The sequence below is a fragment of the Stegodyphus dumicola genome, chromosome 6 (assembly GCF_044657685.1).
Source record: "Stegodyphus dumicola isolate Sdum_Otavi_A_Nest chromosome 6, ASM4465768v1".
NCBI classification, from domain to species: domain Eukaryota; kingdom Metazoa; phylum Arthropoda; class Arachnida; order Araneae; family Eresidae; genus Stegodyphus; species Stegodyphus dumicola.
In genome coordinates this window covers 12,596,926-12,622,245 of record NC_140773.1, presented here as the reverse complement: position 1 = coordinate 12,622,245, position 25,320 = coordinate 12,596,926, and the positions used below count along the sequence as shown (strand labels likewise).

Genomic DNA, 25,320 nt, shown 5'->3' with positions numbered 1-25,320 from the left:
GTACGAACGTACGTATCTCGCATAACTCAAAAACGAGTAGCCTCAGAACGTTGAAATTTTGTATATAGGACTGCTATAACAGGTAGATGTGCACCTCGTATTTTGGTTGTAATCGGCAGCACCAAACGTATATAAATATATTTATATATATATCCACTCTATTACCCGGCTCAGTGATCTCAGTTTCTTTACTCTTATATGTTTGGAAATTGTATATTTTTTGCTTTAAAAATGATTGAATTATGTTGTTTTTATCTTCCGGTTAAGGATTTTATGCCTTTAGTAAATCTGTGTGCAATATTTTTAGAATTATCAGCAATTTTAAAGTTGTTTAATTGCCGCTAAGTCTGTTTTTAATGGCGGCCATTGATGTTTACGTTTGAAACAGGAGACTAGTGGATTTGTTGCCAATCTAGAGAAACTTAGATTCGCAACAACAAAGATACCGCCTTCATTTATTATTGCGAATTAAATCATGCTTAATCCTTTCTGGAATTTTTTCGAGGAAATAAGTGTTTAAGATTTACTTCGTAATTTTTAATGCAGATATTTTCAGTTTTTATGTATTTTTGCCTTCTCGCGAAGTGAGAACTGAATTAATTGAATGAGAAATACTCAATCGTCTGTGAAAAACTGTTACCTTTTTGTTTTGTTTGCATAATTTCTTTTATACATCATTCTAGCTTTATTATAGTATTTGAATAGAACATGTGGCAACGATTAGATAATTCTATTCTTTAAATGATATAAATTTTGTGCATTATGAGTTATAATATAAACGAAATATATAAGTTAACTGTTACATAATTATTGGATTATATAACAGTTAACATACTTTCCGTTATATAATTATTATACAAGTTAATTGTTATATAATTATTAATACTGTTAAGTGAATCGCTATGGTAAACAAATACGAGAGTGAATTTTAAAGAATGCATTTATTCTATTGTGGTTTATGCGCTGTCGGCAAAGTAGATTTAATTCAAAAGTTTAAATGAAATGCAAGAAAAAATGCGTATAATTTAATATTCCAATACAAGGAAGTCATGTGGTGTACACATCAGGTTTTTTTTTTTTTTTTTTTTTTTTTTTTCTTACGTTTTGTGTGTTACCTTTACTTATTAAATATCATGTGTTCTTCGCCTTAAACCATAAAATTCAGTTCAACAGCAATATCGCAAAATAATTTTAAAATGAGCATATCTTTAGAATTTCCGATACACAGTTTCACGGAATGGAGATAAAAAAAAAAAAAAAATTTTTTTTTGGTCCCTCGTACAGTGTTGCCATTGCTTGCTTTGAAATCGTCGACTCTGTTAATCAAAAATTCGTTAAAGTTTTACAAAATATGAAATATATAATAAAACAAATTCCCAATTTGGGCTTCCAGATGCCCATATTGGGATGGAAACGTACGTTATTCACAATTTGATAGCTCTAGGTAGCGTTGTTTTATTAAAATGCGAGAAACATACATACATACTTTTAGGCAGATTCTTCGTTATTTAATTTCTTTAAACATAATACAGGGATCTAATATTTGGTGGCAACAATTTGAAAAGTGAGCCGAGATGTCAAAACGAAATTAATAGTCCTTCTGGGCAAATTGCCCTTTTAGATTAAAAAAGTTCAAATAGATATTTTCGTTGAAATACGACACTTGAAATTTTTCGTAATTACAAGACTTTCTTTACTTCCTACAAAGAAATACAAATGTATAAACTAATTGAAATAACCTAGAGAATATGGATTAGGTTATCGGAGCATGGGCTTCGTTAAGAATTTCTACTGGCCAACTCATTTGCCTGGGATGGAACTCAGGTTCAATTCCGAGTATTTAATGATCTTAAGAACTTGGCTATTCGTGAGACCAGAGAATTTGACATTATAACAGAGAGTTACCAAGTCTTCATAAAAAGAGAGATCAAAAGAATCCACCCTTTATTAAAAAGCCAAAGCGAGTCACTAATTACCAAAAGGTCATAATATTGCTCAAAATATAATTAATTACAAGTCTTTTTGTATATAAATATAATTAAATATAGTTAACGTATAATAAATCATTCTTAATCATAGCAATATATGCTTTAGCAACCCGTTTTTCAGAAATTCATAATAATTTGCAGAAGACTGTACTTGTCACATAAAATTTCAAGCTGTAAGGATTATGTTAATTTTATTAACAGTTAAATTTTAAGTTCCTTTCCTGTCAAATTCTTAACTTCAACTTACTACTTCCGGCCAGAACGTAGTTTTGGAATTTGCTGAATATTTAATGAGAAGGAGAGGTATTTAAACCACGAAGTTACTTACTGAGACAGAGAGAGAAACAGAGTTTCTGAACTACGCGCGTCTGCCTTTTTGGCCGCTCTCTCTCTCTCAAAGCTGTTATACGCTCGGCCATACTCAGGCCCTTGCTAAGCTTCGTAGTAAAATAGGTTAAGGGGCCAACTCTCATTGTACCTTGATAGCTTTGGCTATACTTAGTTAGTTAATCTTAGTTTTAGTTTAATTCTTAGTCTTAAGTTCAAGTCCAAAGTGCGGACTTTAATTATACACTCCCAGGCGGACTTTTGTGAAATCTTACAGAAATAATAAAGGGTTATTTACCCTTCTCTCTTGTTGTTTCCCGTCTTCGAACTCTTGCGATTATTCGCTTATCAGTTCCTAGGTTCCTCACTTCCAACATTAACTTAGAATTTCAAGTGAGGGGACCTTACAAAGCACTGGTAGCGTTTTCGAAATTCTTGCCGCGTAAATACTACACAATTATTAATCAGACATCAAGTAGCTTTCGGTACTTTACTTTTATTTGAGTTAGGAATGAAAAATCCTTTCTTATCCAGATAGGAAAAAGAAAACGGAAGCATATTTGGAAGCTTTATTATACAAGTCAGTACATTCCGTTTTAATTGGTAATGAGACCCAGGAATTAATGATACTTTTTGCTAGAAATTTCATTTTACGTCTGGTGTCATTACAGGGATTCATCAACTGCTCTCTTTCATTTGATGACAGTTTTAATTTTCAAAACTGCCACGGATGGGATCAAGAACTCTTGAAAATTCGCTATATTTACCGTATAAAAGATAAGTCTTAAACTGTAGCCTCGTTTGTCAATAATGAAACCATTTTTACTTCCTTGTACGAAGTAAAAAGGAAGTATATTAATCACGAAAAGTTTCAGGCAACGTATATCAACGAAAATATCCATTTTGACCGCTATCGAATGCAATTTAACGATGTTTTTGCGTGATATCTGTACGTAAGGACAGAATAAAAGACTCGTTTCCTCCAAAAAAATTATAAAACTGCTTTAAAATTAATTCTGAAGAGAATTTTTCGTGGCGTCTGTACGAACGTATGTACGTACGTACGTATCTCGCATAATTTAAAAACGAGTAGCCTCAGAAGGTTGAAATTTTGTATATAGGACTGCTATAACATGTAGATGTGCACCTCGTATTTTGGATGCAATCGACCGCACCAAACGTATATAAATATATTTATAAATATATCCACTCTGCTACCCGGTTCAGTGATCTCAGTTTCTTTACTCTTATATGTTTGTAAATTGTACATTTTTTGCTTTAAAAATGATTGAATTATGTTGTTTTTTTCTTCCGGTTAAGGTTTTTATGCCTTTTGTAATTCTGGAAGCAATATTTTTACAATTATCAACAATTTAAAAGCTGTTTAAGTGCGGTTAAGTTTTATATAACATGGCGGACATATTTGTTTACAATTGAAACAGTAGAATTGTAGATTTGTTGCCAATCTAGAGACTAAGCTTCGCAACACAAAACTAACGCCTTCATTTATTATTGCGAATTAAATCATGCTTAATCCTTTCTGGAATTTTTTCGAGGAAATAAGTGTTTAAGATTTACTTCGTAATTTTTAATGCAGATATTTCGAGTTTTTATGTATTTTTGCCTTGTCGCGAAGTCAGAACTGAATTAATTGAATGAGAAATACTCAACCGTCTGTGAAAAACTGTTTCTTTTTTGTTTTGTTTGCTTAATTTCTTTTATACATCGTTCTAGCTTTATTATAGTATTAGAATAGAACACGTGGCAACGATAATTCTTCAAATGATATAAATTTTGTGCATTCAGAGTGTCGTTATAGTAAACAAATATAGTGAATTTTAAAGAGTGCATTTATTCTATTGTGGTTTATGCGCTGCCGACGAAGTACATTTAATTCAATCTAATCAATTTAAATGAAATTCAAGAAAAAAATGCGTACAATTTAATATTCCGTACAAGGAAGTCATGTGGTGTACACATCATATTTTTTTTTTATAAAAAAAAAACTCCAATGTTGGAAATAGTGAAAAATTTCTCTGTTTTTCAGAACTAAACCACAGACCAAGTTTCCTCTCAAACCCTGTATAGTAATTAGGTTATTTTGAAGCAAAAGATATGCAAAACCAACACTGCCCTCGCCGGAACTCTAACCTGGATCTCTCGAATACGCGCCGAGTGTGCTAACCGTTACAACACGAAGGCTTGCAGAAAGGAGGCAGAAAATGCCTTACAACCCCTTTTCGTATGGGCAATGATAACAGCCAAAGAATTACCCTGTAGACAGAGACTTAGTTCATTAAATTTTGAGAATACGCCTCAAAGATACGCCAATACACTTGTGGGATCTAGTCTTCTTTGCAAACATACAATGTAACTAGATCTAAAAATCTAAGTCGTAACTTTTCGCAAAGACTCAGAGATAAATACAACAAGGGAAGGATGTAAAAGACCTTTTTATTTAACGCAATAGTTTACAGAATACACGGACTTACGTGCTTACAAAGTCATCAAATAACTGAGGTGAGGAACTTAAAACAATAGTGCAACAACTAAATTCTAAGGACAATAGTAGTGCCACGACTATTCAATTTGATTTAACTTAACAGGTAGACTCAGAAACCTATACTGGCAGAATAATAATGTCGGCAAGAATGCGAAGCCGAGATTCAAAATTAACAGCTGGTAGAATTAATAGCATGCGCTCATATAACAGCGAAACCATGCCCTAACTAAGCTTTTCGCGACCTCAGTTTAAAAATACTCTGACTTAGCCTAACTAATTTACATGCTGGAGAGGATATGCGAAGGGAATAAGAAAAGGCAGAAAAGTCTAACGAATTAAAATAACTATTAGTAAAAATGAATAGAATCCTACATACTTAGTCACATGCCATCAGCAAGAAATGATGACAAATTTTGTTAATTTTGTTTACAAATTAACAGGACATATTTGCAAATCTACAAGACCACAAGGATAGGCTTCGAGGATCACAGGTGAGGAACCCTCAGCAATTACAACAAGCCTATAATTTAAAGAGTTCCCCCAAAATGGATATTTAGAACACAAAATCTTATACCAAATTTGCGAAATTTAAATTTACTCAAAATGATAAAGCCAAAAGGTAAGCGAAAAAATTTCGCTATGATATCATTTCATCGTAAATCTAGGTCACATGGAAATGAATACCACTTATTTAATAAAGAAAAGAATTAATTATTGAAGTTATAGTTCTGAATTTATTTGAATTTATTTTAGGAACGATGGGTATGTATCAGTATCAGTATCAGTAGCGGGCGCAGCCCGACCCGCCTAACCAAACAAGTTGCTCTTATGGTCATGACAGGCCACGCCCATTTCAACAAAGGAAAAAATTAAACATAAAATATCTAAATGAGAATAATCATGTGTAAATAATAACTATAAACATAAAAGTGAAGAAAAGGAACAAATACAAACATTTAGACAAGAGCAGACACCAAAGACAAAAACAAAAACGCAAATAACAAACACAAACAATGGTAACAACAAATTAGTAAAATATACAAATAGTGATGGCAATAAAATGCAAATATCATACACTAATTCCCACTGTCCGGCGCTCACAGTCAATAAATTTCATCACAGATTTACATAACTGTGCGAAATCTTTATAGCATAAAAAGGGATTTTCAAAATCAATATTTTATCTTAAGCCATCAAAGTAGGGACAGACCTTGAGGAAATGCTTAGCATCACCAAACAGACCACATAGTCTACATTTATCGTCGTTCTGTATCTTAAACCTAGCGAAGTATCCCGGGAAACGCCCATGTCCGGTCAGAAACTGGTTAACTTCAAAATCATTAAAGATAATTTTTTTTTTCCTAATCAGTTCTAAATGTATCAAATAGCGACTTTTCCTTTCAGAAGAATTCCATTGTAACTGCCATTGCTTAAAATAATACGAATAAATAACTTTAGTTGCTATTTTTTTTTTTAACCCTGAACATAGGGCGTCCCCGAAACACTCCCTGTGGCAGCCTTTTTTGCGAGCACATCCGCTCTCTCATTACCGTATATTCCGATATGGGCTTTAACCCAGCCAAACTTAATATTAAAGGATAAGGATAGTTTTTGGTAAAGATCTTTAATATCGATAATCAGACCATTATTATTTTCTGCATTAATAGAGTGCATTTAAACAAGACATGCAATCTGTAAAAATATAGAAGTTAGAATTTCTTGCAAAATTACTTTTCAATATCCATTTAAGGGCATAGAGGACGGCGATGAGCTCGGCTTGATAAACAGAGTTATATTTTTCAAGGCCCAATGTATAGTGATAGATCTCAGTATCAAAATAATATACAACAAAAGCCGAGCCCACCCCGCCCTCATAACCCGATCCATCAGTAAAAATTTGGTATTCCGTTAAACAAGGATCATAAATATTATAATTGACAGAAATACGGTTTGCCGGATGGATCAGATGTAAATTAAAGACAGAAAGTGAGTCAGCGAAAACTGGGATTTCATCATAGTTAAATAAGTCTGAAATATTGTTTCTTAATATAGCTTTATCACAATAAAACTTGTAGATGGGTATGTAATGAAAATAACATAAAATTAACTGGACACCAACCCAATCAATTTATTTAGATACTATATATATGGATTAATCTAAATTAAAACGTGCACATACACAAAACCAAAAAATCAACTCTTCGGCTGCATCGCGCAAAATACTCAGTCCAGTGCCGAACGGCAGACCCAAAGCTGTCGAAAAGTTAACAACGCTACTTCGATAAAGTGGCATAACATGAAAAACCCAATTTCATACGTCGACAATATACGGAATAATAATAAATCCAAACTCTGTACCTCTTCTCTTTAGTAAGAAGGAGTCAAACTAGTCCATAACGCATAAAAACGACGAGGGGGGATTGGATGGAGGATGGAATGTCTCCTTGGCCGCCCCATCATCATCTGCAACAAGAGACGGTGGGAAGAGAGGGGCGCCAAAGAAATTCAATCTCTGGGGCGGCCGAGCCTTCACGGTCGAGCAGACACGCGAGGGGACGAGATGAGGAAGGGGGGTAGGTGAGGATGGCCGCATTCCAGACCACTGACCATCGCTGCAGTGTATCATGTTGTTGAGGGCGGCTGCCTGTTTTCACGTATATTGGCTTACTTCTCAGCACGGTCTGTGTATTGACCGGCATGGCATTTTGCACTGTGGCTGCCCGGGTAATCTCGGCTCGCTGGAGGGCAAAATATGATAATGCACACAGGAGAGTTGGGTTTATATGAAGTCCGCGTTAAAGGATGGAAATTTCGGTTAAGTATTCAACGAAAATGCAGACCTTTTTATTTCGTGAAATTCAAAAACCACAGCTTACGTTCCCAAAAGTTGTATTCCCTTTAACAATAAAAAGAAGCATAGAAATTTACGTTTCCTACTTAAGAAACAAAACATTTAAATTTACATAACTTCACTTTCGAAGGCAACCACTATAAGATTAAAAATCTGCTGAATTTCATAAAGAATTGGAAAAATAATCGGACGATTTTGTTTGTTTGTTTATTTTGAAAATACGATGCAGAGCGACGAAGTTGTTTTCTCGCAATATGATAGATTAATTGATAAAAACAATTACCAAATCAACGTTCTATTATATATAAATGGAACCAATTTGGCGAGTAATGCACATATATTTTTACTAAGTGTATTTGGAGTGAGTGTTTTCCGAACTATGGTCGTGATATAGAATATAGATAAACACACACGCATATAACGGTAAATTATGAATTAATTTATAACTGCCATTAAATAGTTATATATGCAATAGTAGCATAAAATACTGGTTAGAACGTTCCCCCCCCGGGGTAGATTCTCGGTTAAACGGGAGACCATTGTAGCTTAACAATAACATATTGTTAGAAATCTAAGATGGATATAAATGTTTTTCTTTACCGCAATAATTAGCAATTAATTTTAAATGAAAACAGCAAGGAAAGCAATGATAGTTAATAGGGTCTTTTGCCCCATGGGTAAAAGTAGACGTATTAAATCAATTTATACGTTCTGCTGACGCTTTGAACTATGAAAATGGCTATAAAAATGTTTCATTGCTCAATATTAAGGTTTTAAGGATTAATCTAACCAGTTACCTTTATGTTCAATAGCTTTACTGTCTTTCTCCTTTACGTTTTTAGTTCGCACATATTCAAATGAGGTAGGAAGAGAGAGTATTTAAAGGAAGGTTGAACCAGATAATATTCCGCCAGCTAAAGGCTACGTTGCTAATTGAATCTCTTCGACATTGCGTTAAGAGGTTGTAAGGTTTATCCTAAGTTTTTAATAGTTATCTTTAGTTAAAGGTTCTTTGGTACTATTCGGTTTCGATGGCCGTAAAAAATCGCCAAATTGTTGATGCCATTGCTGCCAAAAATAATTGCGGCAAGAAAGGAAGTATAATAATAAATAACTATCTAAGATTGATGTTTTAATTTAGATGAAAGGTTTATTTCATATACTTTTTAATTATTATAATTTATATAAAAAAGGCTAAACATGACTGAATGGAAGCATAAGAGTAAATAACTATTTCAGATCATTGTTATAATTTATATAAAAATTGCTATACATAACTGAATGGATGCCTGCATCGCTATTTCGCTACCGACTTATCGCTAAAGCATCATTTCATCTCGTTGGTTGTTCAAACGTAATTTTCTATAATGAATGATACCTTTTCTTTGAAAATATTCTCGGTAAAGTGCAGAATCGCTCACTTAAATGTTTGCCGCTTTTTACAAGGGTAAAAAACAATTGAATTTTTGTCAATTCTCTTTTATTTTTTGAGTGAAAATAAGTCGATGTGTACATAGATAAAGGGTATGCGCAGTGCCATTTTTGTGCAATTCTATGATTTTTTTTTAAGTGAAAATAGGTCGATGTGCACATGGATACCGAGTATGTGCAATTCTTAAAAACGCGTCAAGCAGTGGGTGATTCTGCACTTTACTCAAAATTCTATTGCCGACTTTTCGTCATGGGCAATTCCCAAATTGTTAAATCCATAGGATATCAAAAAAGGATTTAAAAATTAAACCAGTATGTCAATGGCGTCTTAAGAAATATAGAACTATATAAAATTACGCAATCTGAAATCAACGCGTACGCTAGATTTGGCACGCTGTTAAATGGGCGCGTTTGCTAGATTTGGCGCTTTTGCGCATACATTTTCGCTGCAATTTTTTTACGGCCCTCAAAACCGAATAGTACCGGTTCTTTCCAGTCTCTCCAAATTTCAGCTTACAGTTTCCCATCAGAATATGTTTTCAGAATCGCGGTTGATGCAAATGAGTAAAAGCGGTATTTAAGTCGAAGTTCCACCGACTTCGTTAGAGTGCCACGGATTCTGACTAGAGCGCGTTTGCCTTGTGACTAGCTACACTCTGTCTAAGCTATGACTACATATTTCAGGCCCTTGATAGCTTCGCAAGATTTGTTGATATTTATGGGCCAACTCCTTAGAATTTTGACAGCTTCAGCTATATCTTTTTAGCTAAGCATTAGTTAAATTTTATTTCTTAGTACTCTTGAGTTCAAGCTCAAGTGGAGACTTTTCTGTACGCTCTAAGAAAGGAGACTACTGTTAAAATTCTTATCTTGAGAAATAAAGAGTAATTAACCCTTCTTGAGTTTACGTCTCTGTTCCTGAGCTAAAGCGGTTCCCAGTTCGCGAGATTTCATACACACTTAGCTGATAGATAAAAGTTGAAACCCCACAGACATTGCTAACGAAACTTATGTATATTCGCATAACTGCCTAAATGCGCAACGTGAATTATCGTACAGTTACGATTCGTACCGCGTTTAATTTGTTATAAAACATATTTCATATGACTCAAAAGTAATTCAATTATGACATACAATGAGGCAAAACGAGATATATTTATGAAATCTCCCCTCCATCTCTTTTTCACAATTTCGGCTCCCATTGTTATGGAAGCAATGGCCCTCAAGAATTTTATTTCAAGTTGCGTCCAAAATCACAGTTTTAGAATTTTTCCCCCCTCAAAAATGAAAGTTGAGAGTTTCCAATCAATCGAGAGACTGGTTAGCAGCAAGTAATAAAAGGAGAATTTTCATTTCGAATGATATCGCAATTGGAAATTCTACTTTTTGCTGTGTAATGGCGACGTTCTCTTATTTGAAAGTACGTGGAATTAAATCCACAGCCCCGTAGTCAAGTTGTTTTTCCCGCCTTTTCTACACGTACAGTTATAGGATGTTCTGGAAATATTTAAAACGAACTGGATTGGCTGACGAGGCTGACGTCATTTCTTGGAAGCTCCGCCTTTCCAGAGGTTATAAAAGGACTCGCAAAGGAATATCGGCGGCTTTTTCTTAAATGTCACGATGCAGTAAACTTCATACAAAAAGTTATTAGTAATTCTTTTTATTTATTCCGGATATTCGATTTTGTAACTGCTATTTCTCCTGAATAATAATAAATAGATCCTGTTTTTTTTTTTTTTTTTTTTTTTTTTTTTTACTTATCGTCTGATAATTTAAGCTACGACTAAAGCTGGTACATCACATATATATATATATTTGTTGATAATTAAGGAAAGAAGCTGTAAGAGGGAAAGCGATTTCTTCAGTATATTTAGAAAATAATGTTGAGCTATCAAGGTGATCATCATGAACAACTACTGCTGGTTTCTCGTTGGAGAAATTAATGCAATTCATGATAGAAATAACTACAGAATGCTTTTTATATCGCTCCCACGATTTATTCTAACATCAGTAAATATTTAATATAAATAACATACTGAATGTACTCTATTAATTCTGCACTTTTATTTATTTACTTATGTATTTCTACAATGCATAGCAACATTTCTATTTGTTCTTTACCACATTAAATGAAGTTTAACTATCTTGATAAGTGACAGACACAACAGGCGAAGGACCTCCATCCCAGGTCCTCATTATACGGGACCCATTCAGAGTTTGAAATATCCAACGCCCGTGGGACCTCGTTCTCACAGGCGCAACCCCCGCAGTCCCCGTCCAGTTTTTACTAAGCCATTGGGCAGAACGATACGTTGCTAGTTTGATACCATGGAGGTAGGAAGTAAGACCTCCATGTTTGATACGCTGTACGCCTTTCCTACCTCCATGTTTGATACGCTGTGACCTTGTCTCCGGGCACCACTCCATCGGCAAAACCACATTGTAGAAAGGTGCTCTGTCCGCTTTGTCAGTCCCCGCCACGAGAACTGAATGGGGTCAAACCCCCGGGAACTCAGTCGACAAATGTACCATGTAGCTCCACCACAGCCGAAGGAACAGACACGGCAGTACCAGTACGGTCCCTGCCAAGCCTGAACCAACCTGAGTACAATACTCGGGCTAGACTGCCTAGGTACAGATCCTAACCAGTACTTCCCAGGCATTCGCCTGAGTCAACCCCCGAAGTAAAATCATGCATTAAGGTATCTATCTGCCTACGTTAAAAAAACGATTTCGGCAAAAAAATTCGATTTTTTTTTTAATTGCCCAATTTGAAAGACCAGATTTGTAGGATTCCGAAAATGGTTCATTTTTACGTTTGTGATAATTAGAAGAGAAGATATAGCCAATTAACTGCACTGGAAGTGAAAGCAGAAAGACCGGAAGTGCCATTTAAAAGGCTCAGCTTAAAGGTAAACAATGTTGTTATCCGTGTTTTTTTTACCTGTTTGTGTGTAAATTGTGCTAAAATATTTCATTTTAATTTTGGGTACTTTTTTTTTTGTTTCTGGCAATAATTATTTGCCTTAATTTTTTGAACGGGGACTGGCAACATTGCGGTTTTTTGAACTGGGTCTGGCAACATCGCGATTAGGTATAAATTATTTGAAAAGCTGGGTGCATATATAGCCGTTTTAATTTTTAATTCAGAGTATCTTGGTTTACTTCCTGTGTTTGAACATTTAGGCATATCAATTGAACAAGAAATGATTAAAAATTACTTTGGAATTGATAACGAAAGAATAAAGAACTCGAAACGTCATTCTTCGCTCATTCCGAAAATAGCCAGAAAAAAAAAAAAAAAAAAATTAAAATTAAAATTAAATAGGAAATCAAAATTACTTAAGTATAAAGATATGGAGGGTGTGATGTACAAATGTGGAGAATTTTAAGTGTGTAAATACAACAGAACAGTTTTTCTGTTAATGTGAAATCTTTAAATGCGTTTTCTGAAAAACTAATTTTTCTAGTGTTTTTACATACAAGAAATGTAATTACTCAAAATGTTCTAAAGGTATCTCTATTAAATTTCACTAAAGTGTTTTCTATATTATTTATTAGGTTTTAAGCTACAATCTAGGTAATATTTATTAATTTGATTGTTTTATAAGTATTTCTATATAAAACGATAAGAAATATTTTACAAAGAACCGTGTTTTTTCATGTAATTACACATATTTTAGTAAATTTTAGAAATATCATAAACATTTTAGTTCATAACACAGATGAGTGTTGTAGTAGTATACAGTATAAATAAAATTGAAATATATGCTGTGAGAAAAAATATACGACATTTAACGTAAGTGTTAAATTCTCCTAAAAATGTGCATAAAATTGCATATATTAAAAAAATTTATGAAAATATTCCTAAAAATTTACCTATTTCCATGATTTGATATCATATTTTGACTAAATAAATATATATTTCATCAGAATTCTATGTTTAAAAAAAAAAAAAGTGCTCCGAATGTAGGCAGATACCTTAACAAAATCAGTTCTCTTTCTCGCGAGGGGGGGGGGCGCAGAATGCTTATTACACTTATCAAACAAAATCTTCACGCGTTAGGAACGTTTTACTATCAATTTCCTGTTACGAAGAGTCAGCTTAGTTAAAATGATCTGCTACATCCATGCAACGGATAATAAGTTTATATTTGTCAAAAGTGTATGAGGAGGTACCCAAAAGAAATCAAACTCAGTTTTTTTTCTTAAACTTATTTATTCACATTTTAAGTACAAACCTTCAATCCCCTTGAAACTACTCTCCACTTGCACCAAGAAACTTGTCTAATCGTTTACTCCATTTTTCAAAATACTGTTTAAATTCATCTTTTGTAATGCTTGACAGCGCCTCCGTCGTTTTCCCCTTCACCTCAGCAAAAAAACGCTTTCCCTTGATGTCTGTTTTCATTCCAGGACATTCTTTCATAATTACGATCTTGTTTTTGTTCAGCAGTCAGCAATCATGGCACGAATTTGGAAGCCATCCTTTTCATTCCCAAATCTTCAGTCAAAATTGGCTGCGATGAACTCCAAGTCACTCCCGACAAATCCACAATTTCTTTAATGGTCCGTCGTCGATCTTCGTTGATGACTGCACGAATTTTTTCAACGTTTTCAAGTGCTAGGGCCGTGGAAGGAAGACCAGGACGAGGTTTGTCATCAACTGACATTTCACCATTTTGGAAACAGAAAAACCATTAAACACTTGACGCTTCCCTATAGCATCGTCTTTGTACGCTGTTTTTAACATTTTAAGAGTTTCTGATCCACTTTTTACGGGCAAAAAGCATAATTTCAGCTCCACACGCTGTTCACGAAAATCAGCCATGGCGAAATTGACAACCACACATAACAGTTGTCACCATAAAATTCCGCCGAAACTTGTCTTAACCTTCTGCAGCGACGGCATTTGGCTTACTGATTCAGGAATGTTCGCTCTTTACGCTCCTAGCGGCAAAACGCGGTAGTTCAAAAGCTCTACCCACTGATTTTTTTTTCTCAGTACCCCTCGTAATTATCCACGCTTCAGTTACTATTAGAATAATGAACGTTCTAATTAAAAATGCACTGCACTGAGTAGAAAAAATAAAAGGAATCTTTGAGCACATATTTCTTTTTCAAACACACACAGGCGAACAAAAATTTACAAAAATGATAAAAAATTAAAACAAAACATTTAGCATAAAATTTAGTTACATCTTTTGTAGTACACATAAAGGGACGGGAATAAGATCGTTCGGTATCGAATTATTTGTCGTTACTGACAGGGCATGACTTCATTTTAATTTCATGAAACGACTTTCCAGAAATTCCGTAGAAAGACCGTATTCCAGAAATACGGCAAAACTTAGTGATTCAATTTTCTAGTTTGAATTTTGAAATAAATTACTCCTCAGCATAATTTTATGGAAATTCTGATTTAAGGTAAAAAAAAAAAAAAAAAAAAAAAAAAAAAAAAAAAAGGCCCCTCAACAATTTCAGTGGGGGGAGGTGATAGGGAAAAAAATCCAGAATTTGAGATTCTTACCACATTCGCAAAAGCTAAGAAACTTCGCTAAATCTGCAATAATAATCCGCTCTAAAACTACTGCTCTAATCATAAATGGCAAATATTTTCTTAAATTCTGTCGTAATAGAAGAAGAATAAAACTTATAGGAGAAATTAACTTATACATATTGTTACGTTTTTCCCATTCTTCTGACACCAGCTGTTGCGTTATTTTCTTACTTCACGTTCGTACGGGGTTCGTAGATTTGGAGTGAATAACGACGACACTGGATGAAGTATCGAAACACACTTTATTTATTAACATTAATCAGGACAGCTCGAAAACACTTTTACAGTCGTCGAAGATCTACTATAAACACGCTGGAAAAATCAACGACACAGCCTTCAGATTATCAGGCTATCACGGTGGAGACAGCTTCCTGTAAAGCAGCCGACTCTGCTTTCTGGAGTACAGCTCCCGACTCTGCTTGCTCGTTCTCGGAGCTCCACGAACTCTCGAGACTCTCCACGCTACAACTCGCGATGCACTCGACGACACACGAGCACAGCTCCCGACTCTTCGGTTCGGTCTTTCCCGGAGCTCAACACGCTCTCTCGACGATGCACTAGCCGCGATACACTAACAGACTCCTTCAGTGGACTCGACGACACACTCGGCACTCAACTCGATCGACTCCGCAGGGATTGACTCGCTAGACGAGGCTCACACACTCTCGATGAGAGACACACTCTTACTGACTGCAGACCAGCAGGGTTTATATAGCTTTCGGCTTGTGTTCGGGAACATTCTGGACTAAACCGGTAAGAATTCGTTCCAGAAGGTTCTCCAACCGTCCACGGTATTTCGCCAATTTTGTCGCCAAATGGGCGCTTTCTCGCCAAATATGGCAACCCTAAAACTGCTTTGTGAGGAAGCCATCTCACCGCGCCTGTACATTTCGTAACAATATAAACGATTTGTTTCAATAAAATTTTCATTTACATTGTAAAATTTTATTCGTCATTTGTTTGATTAGTAAAATGGTTGAATAATACCTATTTTTGATAGAAAAAAGTTTTATAACTATATTACTATGCACGTACCACTTCCTATAGCTCCACTTACTATGCATTACTTAAATTACCATAATTATTTACTACACGTAAACAGATTATTTAACTCCAATTTTTGAAATGCCGTAGCCCAGGATTCTTATAATATATGACTTACCAGCAGAGTAACACTCAACTTCGTGAACATTACTTAGAATAAGAGGTGTATCCAGAGGCTTATGACTGGAGACCCAATTCCGAGACACCTGAAAATACAGCGAAAAGGAAGATTTACAGTTTATAATAGAAAACAAGTATATATATATATTATATATATATATATATAATAATAATAATAAAATTCCATAGTCAAGAATACACTTAAAATTCTAACTGTATGTTCTTTTCATTTTTAATGGCGACTTTCTCTTATTTGAAAGTACGTGGAATTAAATCCACAGCCCCGTAGTCAAGTTATTTTTCCTGCCTTTTCTACACGTACAATTATAGAATGTTCTGGAAGTATTTAAGGCGAACTGGACTGGCTGACGTCATTTCTTGGAAGCTCTGCCTTTCCAGAGGCTATAAAAGGACTCGCAAAAGAATATCGGGGCTTTTTCTTAAATGTCACGATGCAGTAAACTTCATACAAAAAGTTATTAGTAATTCTTTTTATTTACTCCGGATATCTGATTTTGTAACTGCTATTTGTCCTGAATGATAATAAATGGATCCTGTTTATTTTTTTAAAACTTATCGTCTGATAATTTAAGCTACGACTAAAGCTGGTACATCACATATATATATACAATGCCACTTTACATCATATTGGTACAGTCGTGGCAGAGCGGACAACACTACTAATAAGGCACATTTTAATGTGCACAAAAGTGAGATTTACACAAAAACAGATAAGAAACATATAATAAACCAGGATAACTGTGGATGCGTGCATATTGGTAGAATAGTCCATCACCGGAGGAATTAGTCGCGATTCTGCCATGGAAGTTGCCTTTCACCGGTTATATGTCCAACATAAATGTCACAAGAATATATATATATGTCCAACATAAATGCTACAGGAATATCTTATCGTATCGATGACGATCGATTTTTTCATGAGGTTTCATTGTTTCATGAAATGAAAACTGTTATTTCAATATAGAGCCGAACTGGTCATATAAGAAATTTACTGAATTCAATAATTAGAGTCATTTGATTATTTAAAATTTGGCAATATAGGTATAACACATACACATACCGGAAATGAAAGAGGGGGGTAACTACAATTATTAATAAACGTATTTATACGATGTACAAAAAGTCACAAAATTCTAAGAAATTGTGTCATTATATACATAATTGTTTTCCTAATTGAAATTAAAAAGCAGCCAAAATGACTTCCTTGCGTAATCAAGGTTAACGAGGTTGGACTGTATGCGAGAAAACCAATAGTTTGTGTCCCACTCACTCGAGTTTCCAGGGTAACCCGTTTAAACTGGTGTCGTCTTCGTGTTCAACAAAGCCAAGATGATTGAGCCCGAGTTTGTGCACTAACGAATCCAGATAAAATATGAAGAGAGATTCTAGACGTGTTTTGATCTGGAGCACGCAATTTTCCTTCTCTTGCCCGTGAAATATTCCGTTTCCGCGGCCGTGGTTTAATGGTTTGGGAAGGAGTCACGACAAATGGCCTCAACCAGCTGCATATCTTCAAAGGAGGTTCTCTGACAAGTCGGAGATATGTGAACGAGGTACAGGAATCCCAAGTTAGACAATTTAAGGGTACTGTTGGCCCAGAGTTTTTGCTAATGACAATGCTCGGGCTCACGGAGCATATGTGGTGTCAGAATGCTTGCAAACAGACGGTATCACTCGAATGGATTGGACACCTTATTCAACCGACTTGAACCCAACTGAGCATGTGTGGGATGCCTTACAGCGGTTAATTTCAGCGCGTCAAATTTCTCCCTGAACTCTCCAAAAGCTGAAAAGTGCACTTTTAGAAGAGTGGCGTGCAATTTTACATGACTTAATGAACACTTTGATTAAGTCTATGAAATCAAGATGCATGTCTGTCCGAGGTGACCATACACCATATTAAAGTAAAATTTTTTTCCACAAGAGGTGATTTAATCTTCACAACATTTTCCAGTTTCCATAAATTTGCTTTTAATTTCAATATTTTGCAAATAATCAACAGCCAGACATTGTAATTTATGTTAACTAATGCTATTCTACGAATTTCTATTAATAATTTTTCATTATATATCAGTTACGTATTATTTCTGTCATTATCCTTTAACTAATGAGACCAGTGCATTATTATTCAATGATGTTGGAATTTATTTCTCATGTCTTTTGTAAAAGCATACAGCGCTCTATTTATTACAGATTCATAAGAGACTCAGAAGCGAAGTTACAACTATCATTATAACCTTGTAAGGATCCTAAGTTTTACTAACGTTTATTTTATTTTAAAACTGTACTAACACTTCTTATTTTCTACTTCCGACCAGAATTAAATGCTTTAACTTGTTTATGCAAATAGTCTTGCTAACGCCCAAGTACTTAAAGTTGTGGCTTTTTGCCAAGAGTTAGAGAGAGAAAGAGATTTAGGAAGCAAGCCGCTTGCCACTGCAGTTTTACGAGTTTTCACTCGGTTGCTGGTTGCCTTTAAGGCCAGAGGTTTAGCCCTCTTGATATTTGAAAACGTATTGTAGTTTCAGCAGCACGGCGTACTACATACGTACCCTTTTAAATAAAGTCCCGTCTTAGTGTTAGGCATTTGTATACTAATTCAAAGTTAGCTTTAGTTAGAGTTTTTGTTAGTAGTTTTATATTCTTACGTTCAGACCACAAGTGGTTGGTCTCTGTATCCCTAAGTTCGGGAGTACTTGTAAAAGCATAGAAAATAAAGGGTTTCGTATACCCTTCCTGCTTGTGTCATCTGTTACACACAAATCTTGAACACAGCTTGAGTAAGCTCCCTGTTCTTATTCAGGACACATCATGTTTCCACAGCAAAATCAAGAGGAACAAAAGTCCTGACAACCTGACTGAATTGAGCTATAAAAACAACTCACACCTCAAGCATAGAAATGCAGATAATGACCACATCTTTCTATGAAGCATGAAGAGCATAAGAGGAAACTGGCGTTTCAAATGGAAATTTAATCTATGCTTGAAGTACAAGAAATAATACGATATTATAAGCAAAATGTCTTAACTGAGCAAAGATTCATCGTAAAAGTGCACAACAAAAGCTAAGTCACGTCCAAGTACAGTTGTATACCAGCAGTTGAAAAACTGCCATACAGATTTGACTGACGTGAATCAGTAAGGAAATCGCTCCACGTGAGTCCCTAGAAGACATTGCGCTGTAGTTTGCTAAATCACGGTTAGCAGACATGCAAAATTATGTTCTTCCCAACGCTAGAGTTCAAAGATGTTATTTGGCTTAGGTATGAGGGAGATATACAAAGAATATAAAGGAAGTAGTTGCTTCGGAGCAGACCACGGGTCACAGACTTCAATGCTAAAAGATTTCAGGTCGGGAAGAGCAAACTCTGTAGCACATCACATAGCATCAGGTATTGTACCGGGTTTTGTGTCTTGTTATAAATTTACCAAAGATGAACAAGTACGAATAGTGGATTTCTATGGCAAACTCCAAAACTAAGCAAATTGCTATCGACTGGAAATCGAACACTTAACTGAAAGTAATGTTGAATAATCATACCTTGAAACGTTGATGACTGTGTAAAATAGTGTGATGTAAGCAAATCACACTAAAGTTTTCTTGGATTAGAGTATCAAGCGTAATTTATTTTTTGAATCTCCTCGTCATAATCTTCATTACAGATTTCTTCGATTAAATGCTGGCAACTAATGTTCCGTTTAAATCGTGCGCGTGCATGGCAGCTCATTGATTTCGCTGAAATTTGTGAAGTATTGTTACGAAATGTACAGACGCGATAAGATGGCTTCCTTGCAAAGCAGTTTTAGGGTTACCATAAAATGGCAAGGGAAATCAGGGTTGTCACATTTGGCGAGAAATCGCCCATTTGGCGACAAAATTGTTACATATTCCGAAGACTAAAACATCACTCTGGATTCAGTTATATGTAAAAACATTCAGTTATGCGAACATTCTTTATAACTAACATATATGCGATTGCATTCAGCTCTTACATATAACTGATCTGATTCCGAACTCACCCAAAAGAAAGAATCTGCATCTGCATATGCTTTCATTTATAAACTCAGCAGAGAATAACAATCCGTTGAAAATTTGAAACAATCCCACACTTTAATTAACAGAAAATAATTTTATGTTTCCGAAAGTGCAAAATTTTCGAAATAAAAAGTACGGTATTAATTCTGTAACATACCAGTGGAATTAATATGATAACTTAGCATAAACTGTACTATGGCAAACGAATTCGCCTGCAGAAAAATAATTTACTTTACCAATAGATAAATAAAATATACCAAAAGTTAGTAAAGCATGTAAGTTATATGATTATAATAGTAACATTAGATTTACTATTCAAATTGTGCAGACCGAATACGGTTAAAGTTACATATAAGGGTTCGGATGCGGTTAGTTACATACAAGGATGAATTAACCGGACCAACATATCGCTAAATGGTCATCAACTTTGGTAACGTTTGGCAATTTCTCGCTAAATCTGGCGACACAAATTAGCAGCCTAAACCATCACCAGCTTGGCGATATCTCGCCAATTTACCTCAATGTTAAATAGACCTGCCCCTGTAATCTTATTTTTCAGGCAGAGCCTTCGTCTTTTTCAAGCATTTCATATTATACTATACAAAAAATACTACAGTTTCCACATAGAATTCCACTAAAATTATTTACATACATACAGAAATTTGTAACATACTTAATTAACATAAGTTACTTAATAAAGTCACCACGTATGTGGAAGTTATTTATTAAATTTAAACCCATTTCAGCCGGATTCGCATTTCATATACTAAACTGCCAATATCTAAACAGACAAGCTGTTACAATAGCAGGGGGTTGTAATTACCAATAGTAGAGCTCGTATTCTAGTAGCTATCTAAACAAGAATACAATTCAAAGATCTCCCTGAGAATACACTATCGGACTAAATACCTACATGAGTAGTGCAAAATATCTGTCCTTTTGGATTATTTTGCAAGAAGCCCTTTCAAGGCATATATTTCTTTAATCGCAGGAGTATATACGATCCAGCAGCATTTCCAAGTTACTTCTTCTCAAATAGCAATCTTCTTTCATATCAAATTTGATTTTTATTGTTTTTGCAAGCCGAACATGAAAGAAACTGCTATAAATTATAAGATAAAGTCGAGTAATGGGACAATAGAAAACAAAATACAAAAGAAAATTAACAATAGACTACACAATAATTAAAATAACATACGAAATCTATCTTTGTTAAGAAGGATTAAGAAAACTAAAACGGCACTCCCCAAAAAGGAAATTCATTCTTTCGTATCAAATCCTTGTGATTTTCTAGATTAGATCAAATAGGCATAAAAGAAAAGCTCATTCATAAAACAAAGAAATATTACCAAGTTGAAATAACTCACTCTTGCTGCAAATACTGAGATCTATTAATTGAAGATTTTCAGCTGGATAGGTACGCTCGGTTTCATGACAGTTAAGGGAAGAACTGGCAGATACTTGAAAAACAAAGATGCTTCAACAGGGGCTATACACCTTCAACGGAAATAAAGAATGACCCAGAAGCTCAGAAAGAGCAACATTAGATTACTAGTCAAATTGTACAGACCGAATACGGTTAAAGTTACATATAAGGGGTCGGATGCGGAGTTACATGTAGAGATGAGTTAACCGGACCAACATACCGCCAAATGGTCATCAAGTTTGGTAACGTTTGGCAATTTCTCGTTAAATCTGGCGACACAAATTAGCAGCCTAAACGATCACCAGCTTGGCGATATCTCGCCAATTTACCTCAATGTTAAATAGACCTGCCCCTGTAATCTTATTTTTCAGGCAGAGCCTTCGTCTTTTTCAAGCATTTCATATTATACTATACAAAAAATACTACAGTTTCCACATATAATTCCACTATTAAATTACATTAAGTAATAAATTAAAATACATTAAGTTTATGATAACACTGCTGAAACCTTTTCAGAACTTTTTCAAGAGACAGACAGTTAGAAGCTTTTCAGAGGAAGCATGAAGTAATAAATATTACATTTAAAGAAGTAAGATATTAAATAGTACAATTAATGTAAATTAAAAGCAATTTCAAGATCTTTTCCGTTAAAAGACAGCACGCACCAAACCATTTTCTATAGAAATATACACTGACTACCAATAAGTATTTGGACACCTATGGAAGTGACGATATCTAACTAGGACTACGGTCCTAAGGTACGTTAAGGATTCCGCCGGTATATATCGTGTAGGAAACAGCATCGGCTTTAGTCGCATGCAAGATGCCTCGCAGTTCGGAGCTCTCTGATTTCGAGAAAGGTTTAATTATCGGGTATCACAAATGTGGCCGATCCTTAAGGGACATATCTAGCGATCTGAAATACCCAAATTCGACAATGGTCTATGTGATTAAGAAGTGGAAGGTGAGCGGTGATTGTCGGAATGTGCCCCGAGTCGTCAGACCAACGAAACTGGGAGATACAGACCGACGAGTGCTGTCCAGAGATATTCGGAAGAACCGCACCCAACCGACGGCCCTTATCAGCGAGAAGTTTCAACAGGCATCCGGGAGTATTGTTTCAATGAATACCATCCGTAAGGAAGCACATCTGCTTGGGTTTCATGGTCGTGGCTGCTGCCCATAAGCCTTTGATCACAAAGTCTCACAGCGCTGCTCGGTTAATGGGGTGCAAAACACATTGAAATTGGACCGTAGGTCGTGGAAACGGGTTCTTTGGAGTGACGAATCAAGGTTCACCCTTTATCGTTCGGATGGCAGGGTCTGGGTTTGGCGTCTACCTGGAGAACGTCTCCTGCCAGAATGCATTGTGCCAACAGTCAAGTTCGGCGGAGGTGGAATTATGGTCTGGGGGTGTTTCTCCTGGTATGTATCCCTTGGTCCCCATTCATGGTAAGCTCAACTCCGATGCCTACTGCACTATTTTGGATGACAAAGTGCTTCTTACGTTGTGGCAGTTTTACGGGTTGGACCCCAGTTACTTTCAGGACGACAATGCCAGTTGTCATGTTTCGACGTTAACCAAGGCTTGGTATGGTCCAAATGGAGTTCATCGAATGGACTGGCCTGCCCAGAGTCCAGACCTGAACTCTATCGAGAACCTCTGGGACGAGTTGCATCGCCGAATTCAGGGGTGCACTACCCGTGCAAAATCGGTGAAGGAACTTCTATGTCTTCTCCAAGCCGAGTGGAAGAAAATACCACTAGCTGTTATACTAAGGCTTGTGGAAGGTATGCCACGGAGAGTCCACGCTGTAATTACCTCTCGTGGAGGCTCTACCAACTACTGATTTTGAATAAAGTTAGTTTTTCTTTTCTATCACAGGTGTCCAAATACTTATTGGTAGTCAGTGTATATGCGCTAACGCTGCCTATTGGCCACCATTAAATAAAATATATCGTCGTCGTGTTACAACAACGCTCTTGTTTAAAGCAATAAAAAAAAAAAAAAAAAGATGCAAAGTATATCACTCTACTTCGTTTTTTATTTATTAAAATACTAACTTAAGATATATATGTATCTTATGTTTTGAAAAATTTTACCACAGTCAAAATGAGTTGACGATAAAAGTATATTCTCTAACTACAAATATTAAGTTGGCGCGAGTATCTTTCTAGAGAAAATTGTTTCGTGCGTGTCGTACTACAATAGAAGAAATCCCAAATTCGTCTCAGTTATACATAAACAATATAATACAGTCTATGTAAAAATTAGCCGCTTAAAAAAAAAGGTTTAAAAAATTTCACAGTAGGCAATTTAGCGATTTTTTGTTTAAAGTTTGGCAGAATAACTTTGCGTTTGTAAGGATTTGCTTAGTTTCACTAAACAGTTACTTTACGTAAATTTCCTTTTCTGTCCATCTAGCTTCTCATTTTCCGGCCAGAATGTAAATTTCTAGCTCCCATATATTCAGATGAGGTAAGAAAGGAAATAGTAATTAAAGGAAGGTTTCAGAGGATAGAATCAGGGCGCGTTCCGCCAGCAAAAAGCCCTGTTGCTAATTTGATTATCTCGAGAACAGTATTTTGCGGCGCTGCGTTAGTCTCGCCGACTTTAGGTGTTAAAGCCAACTTGCGCGATTCTCCATATGTGTAAGCCCTGACGGCTGAAGTCAAATTCATTATTTTTGATTTAAGCCATAAAGGCTGGCTATTTTGTATGCACAAGTGGTGCCTTCTGTTAATTTTCGACAGAGTTCAATAAAAAGGTCCCTCACATCCTTTCTCAGTCTCTGTGATACTTTACAAGTCATACTGATAATTAATTCACTTAAGGCCTTAGGACTCGTTTAACAGCGATTTTATGAACAACACGAACATTGCCAATAAATGTAGACACAGCATTTACGTTTCATTGCAGGAAGGTACTAGATTATTCTTTTTAACTCGCTAACACATACTAATCCTTCTTACGGAGTTAAAAAGCTTACAGGGATCTTGGCACGACAGTCATACACGTCCGTAAAATCTTTACACCGATGTAAACCAAACTAATAAATTTTTTAATAAAATAAAATCACATCGTGGTATACAGATGTATACATAAATAAACAATAGGAGATTTCGGTGATTATGCAGACGAATGAAAGTGGCGCTGATGATGATTTTTATTTCGGACAAAACCCGTAATGTCATTATCACAATGAAGCACTGTAAGTGCTAAGATGAGCGCACCCATTGTTCAGCAATTTTAAACACACCTTTCGCACACTGACAGGATGATAATTCGCAAGAGAAAAAAAGAGAAGCCGAAGACTACGGCCGATATATTCACAAAAAAAAACAATGCAAGCGTTAGCAGAATCAAGCACATTAAGATATTGTTAAATGGAAAGTACCGTACACATCCTTGTCGATTTCGACAGAAAATTCCTTTTTTACTTCCTTGTACGAAGTAAAAAGTAAGTATTGAAATCGCGAAAAGTTTCAGGCAGCATATTTCAACGAAAATATCCATTTTGTTCGCTATCCAATACAATTTAACGATGTTTTTGCGTCATATCTGTACGTAAGGACAGAATAAAATACTCTTTTCCTTCAAAAATATTATAAAACTGCTTTAAAATTAATTCTGAAGAGAATTTTTCGTGGCGTCTGTACGAACGTATGTACGTACGTGCATATCTCGCATAACTCAAAAACGAGTAGCCTCAGAACGTTGAAATTTTGCATATAGGGCTGCTATAACATGTAGATGTGCACCTCGTATTTTGGTTGTAATCGGCAGCACCAAACGTATATAAATATATTTATATATATATCCACTCTATTACCCGGCTCAGTGATCTCAGTTTCTTTACTCTTATATGTTTGGAAATTGTATATTTTTTGCTTTAAAAATGATTGAATTATGTTGTTTTTATCTTCCGGTTAAGGATTTTATGCCTTTAGTAAATCTGTGTGCAATATTTTTAGAATTATCAGCAATTTTAAAGTTGTTTAATTGCCGC

At 35.4% G+C, this 25,320-nt stretch overlaps 1 protein-coding gene across 2 annotated transcripts in view; it reads right to left on the bottom strand.

Annotated features, from left to right (window-relative positions):
• LOC118185924 (cotranscriptional regulator ARB2A homolog) overlaps window positions 1–25,320 on the bottom strand; it is a 133,258-nt gene that overhangs the window by 35,803 nt on the left and 72,135 nt on the right. For both annotated transcript variants that reach the window (XR_015041574.1, XM_035355894.2), the window contains exon 10: window positions 15,826–15,913. Coding sequence is in view for 1 of the 2 variants with exons in the window: in XM_035355894.2 (XP_035211785.1) it covers window positions 15,826–15,913 (88 nt within the window). In the remaining variant the exon portion in view is untranslated. The remainder of the gene's footprint in view (window positions 1–15,825; window positions 15,914–25,320) is intronic.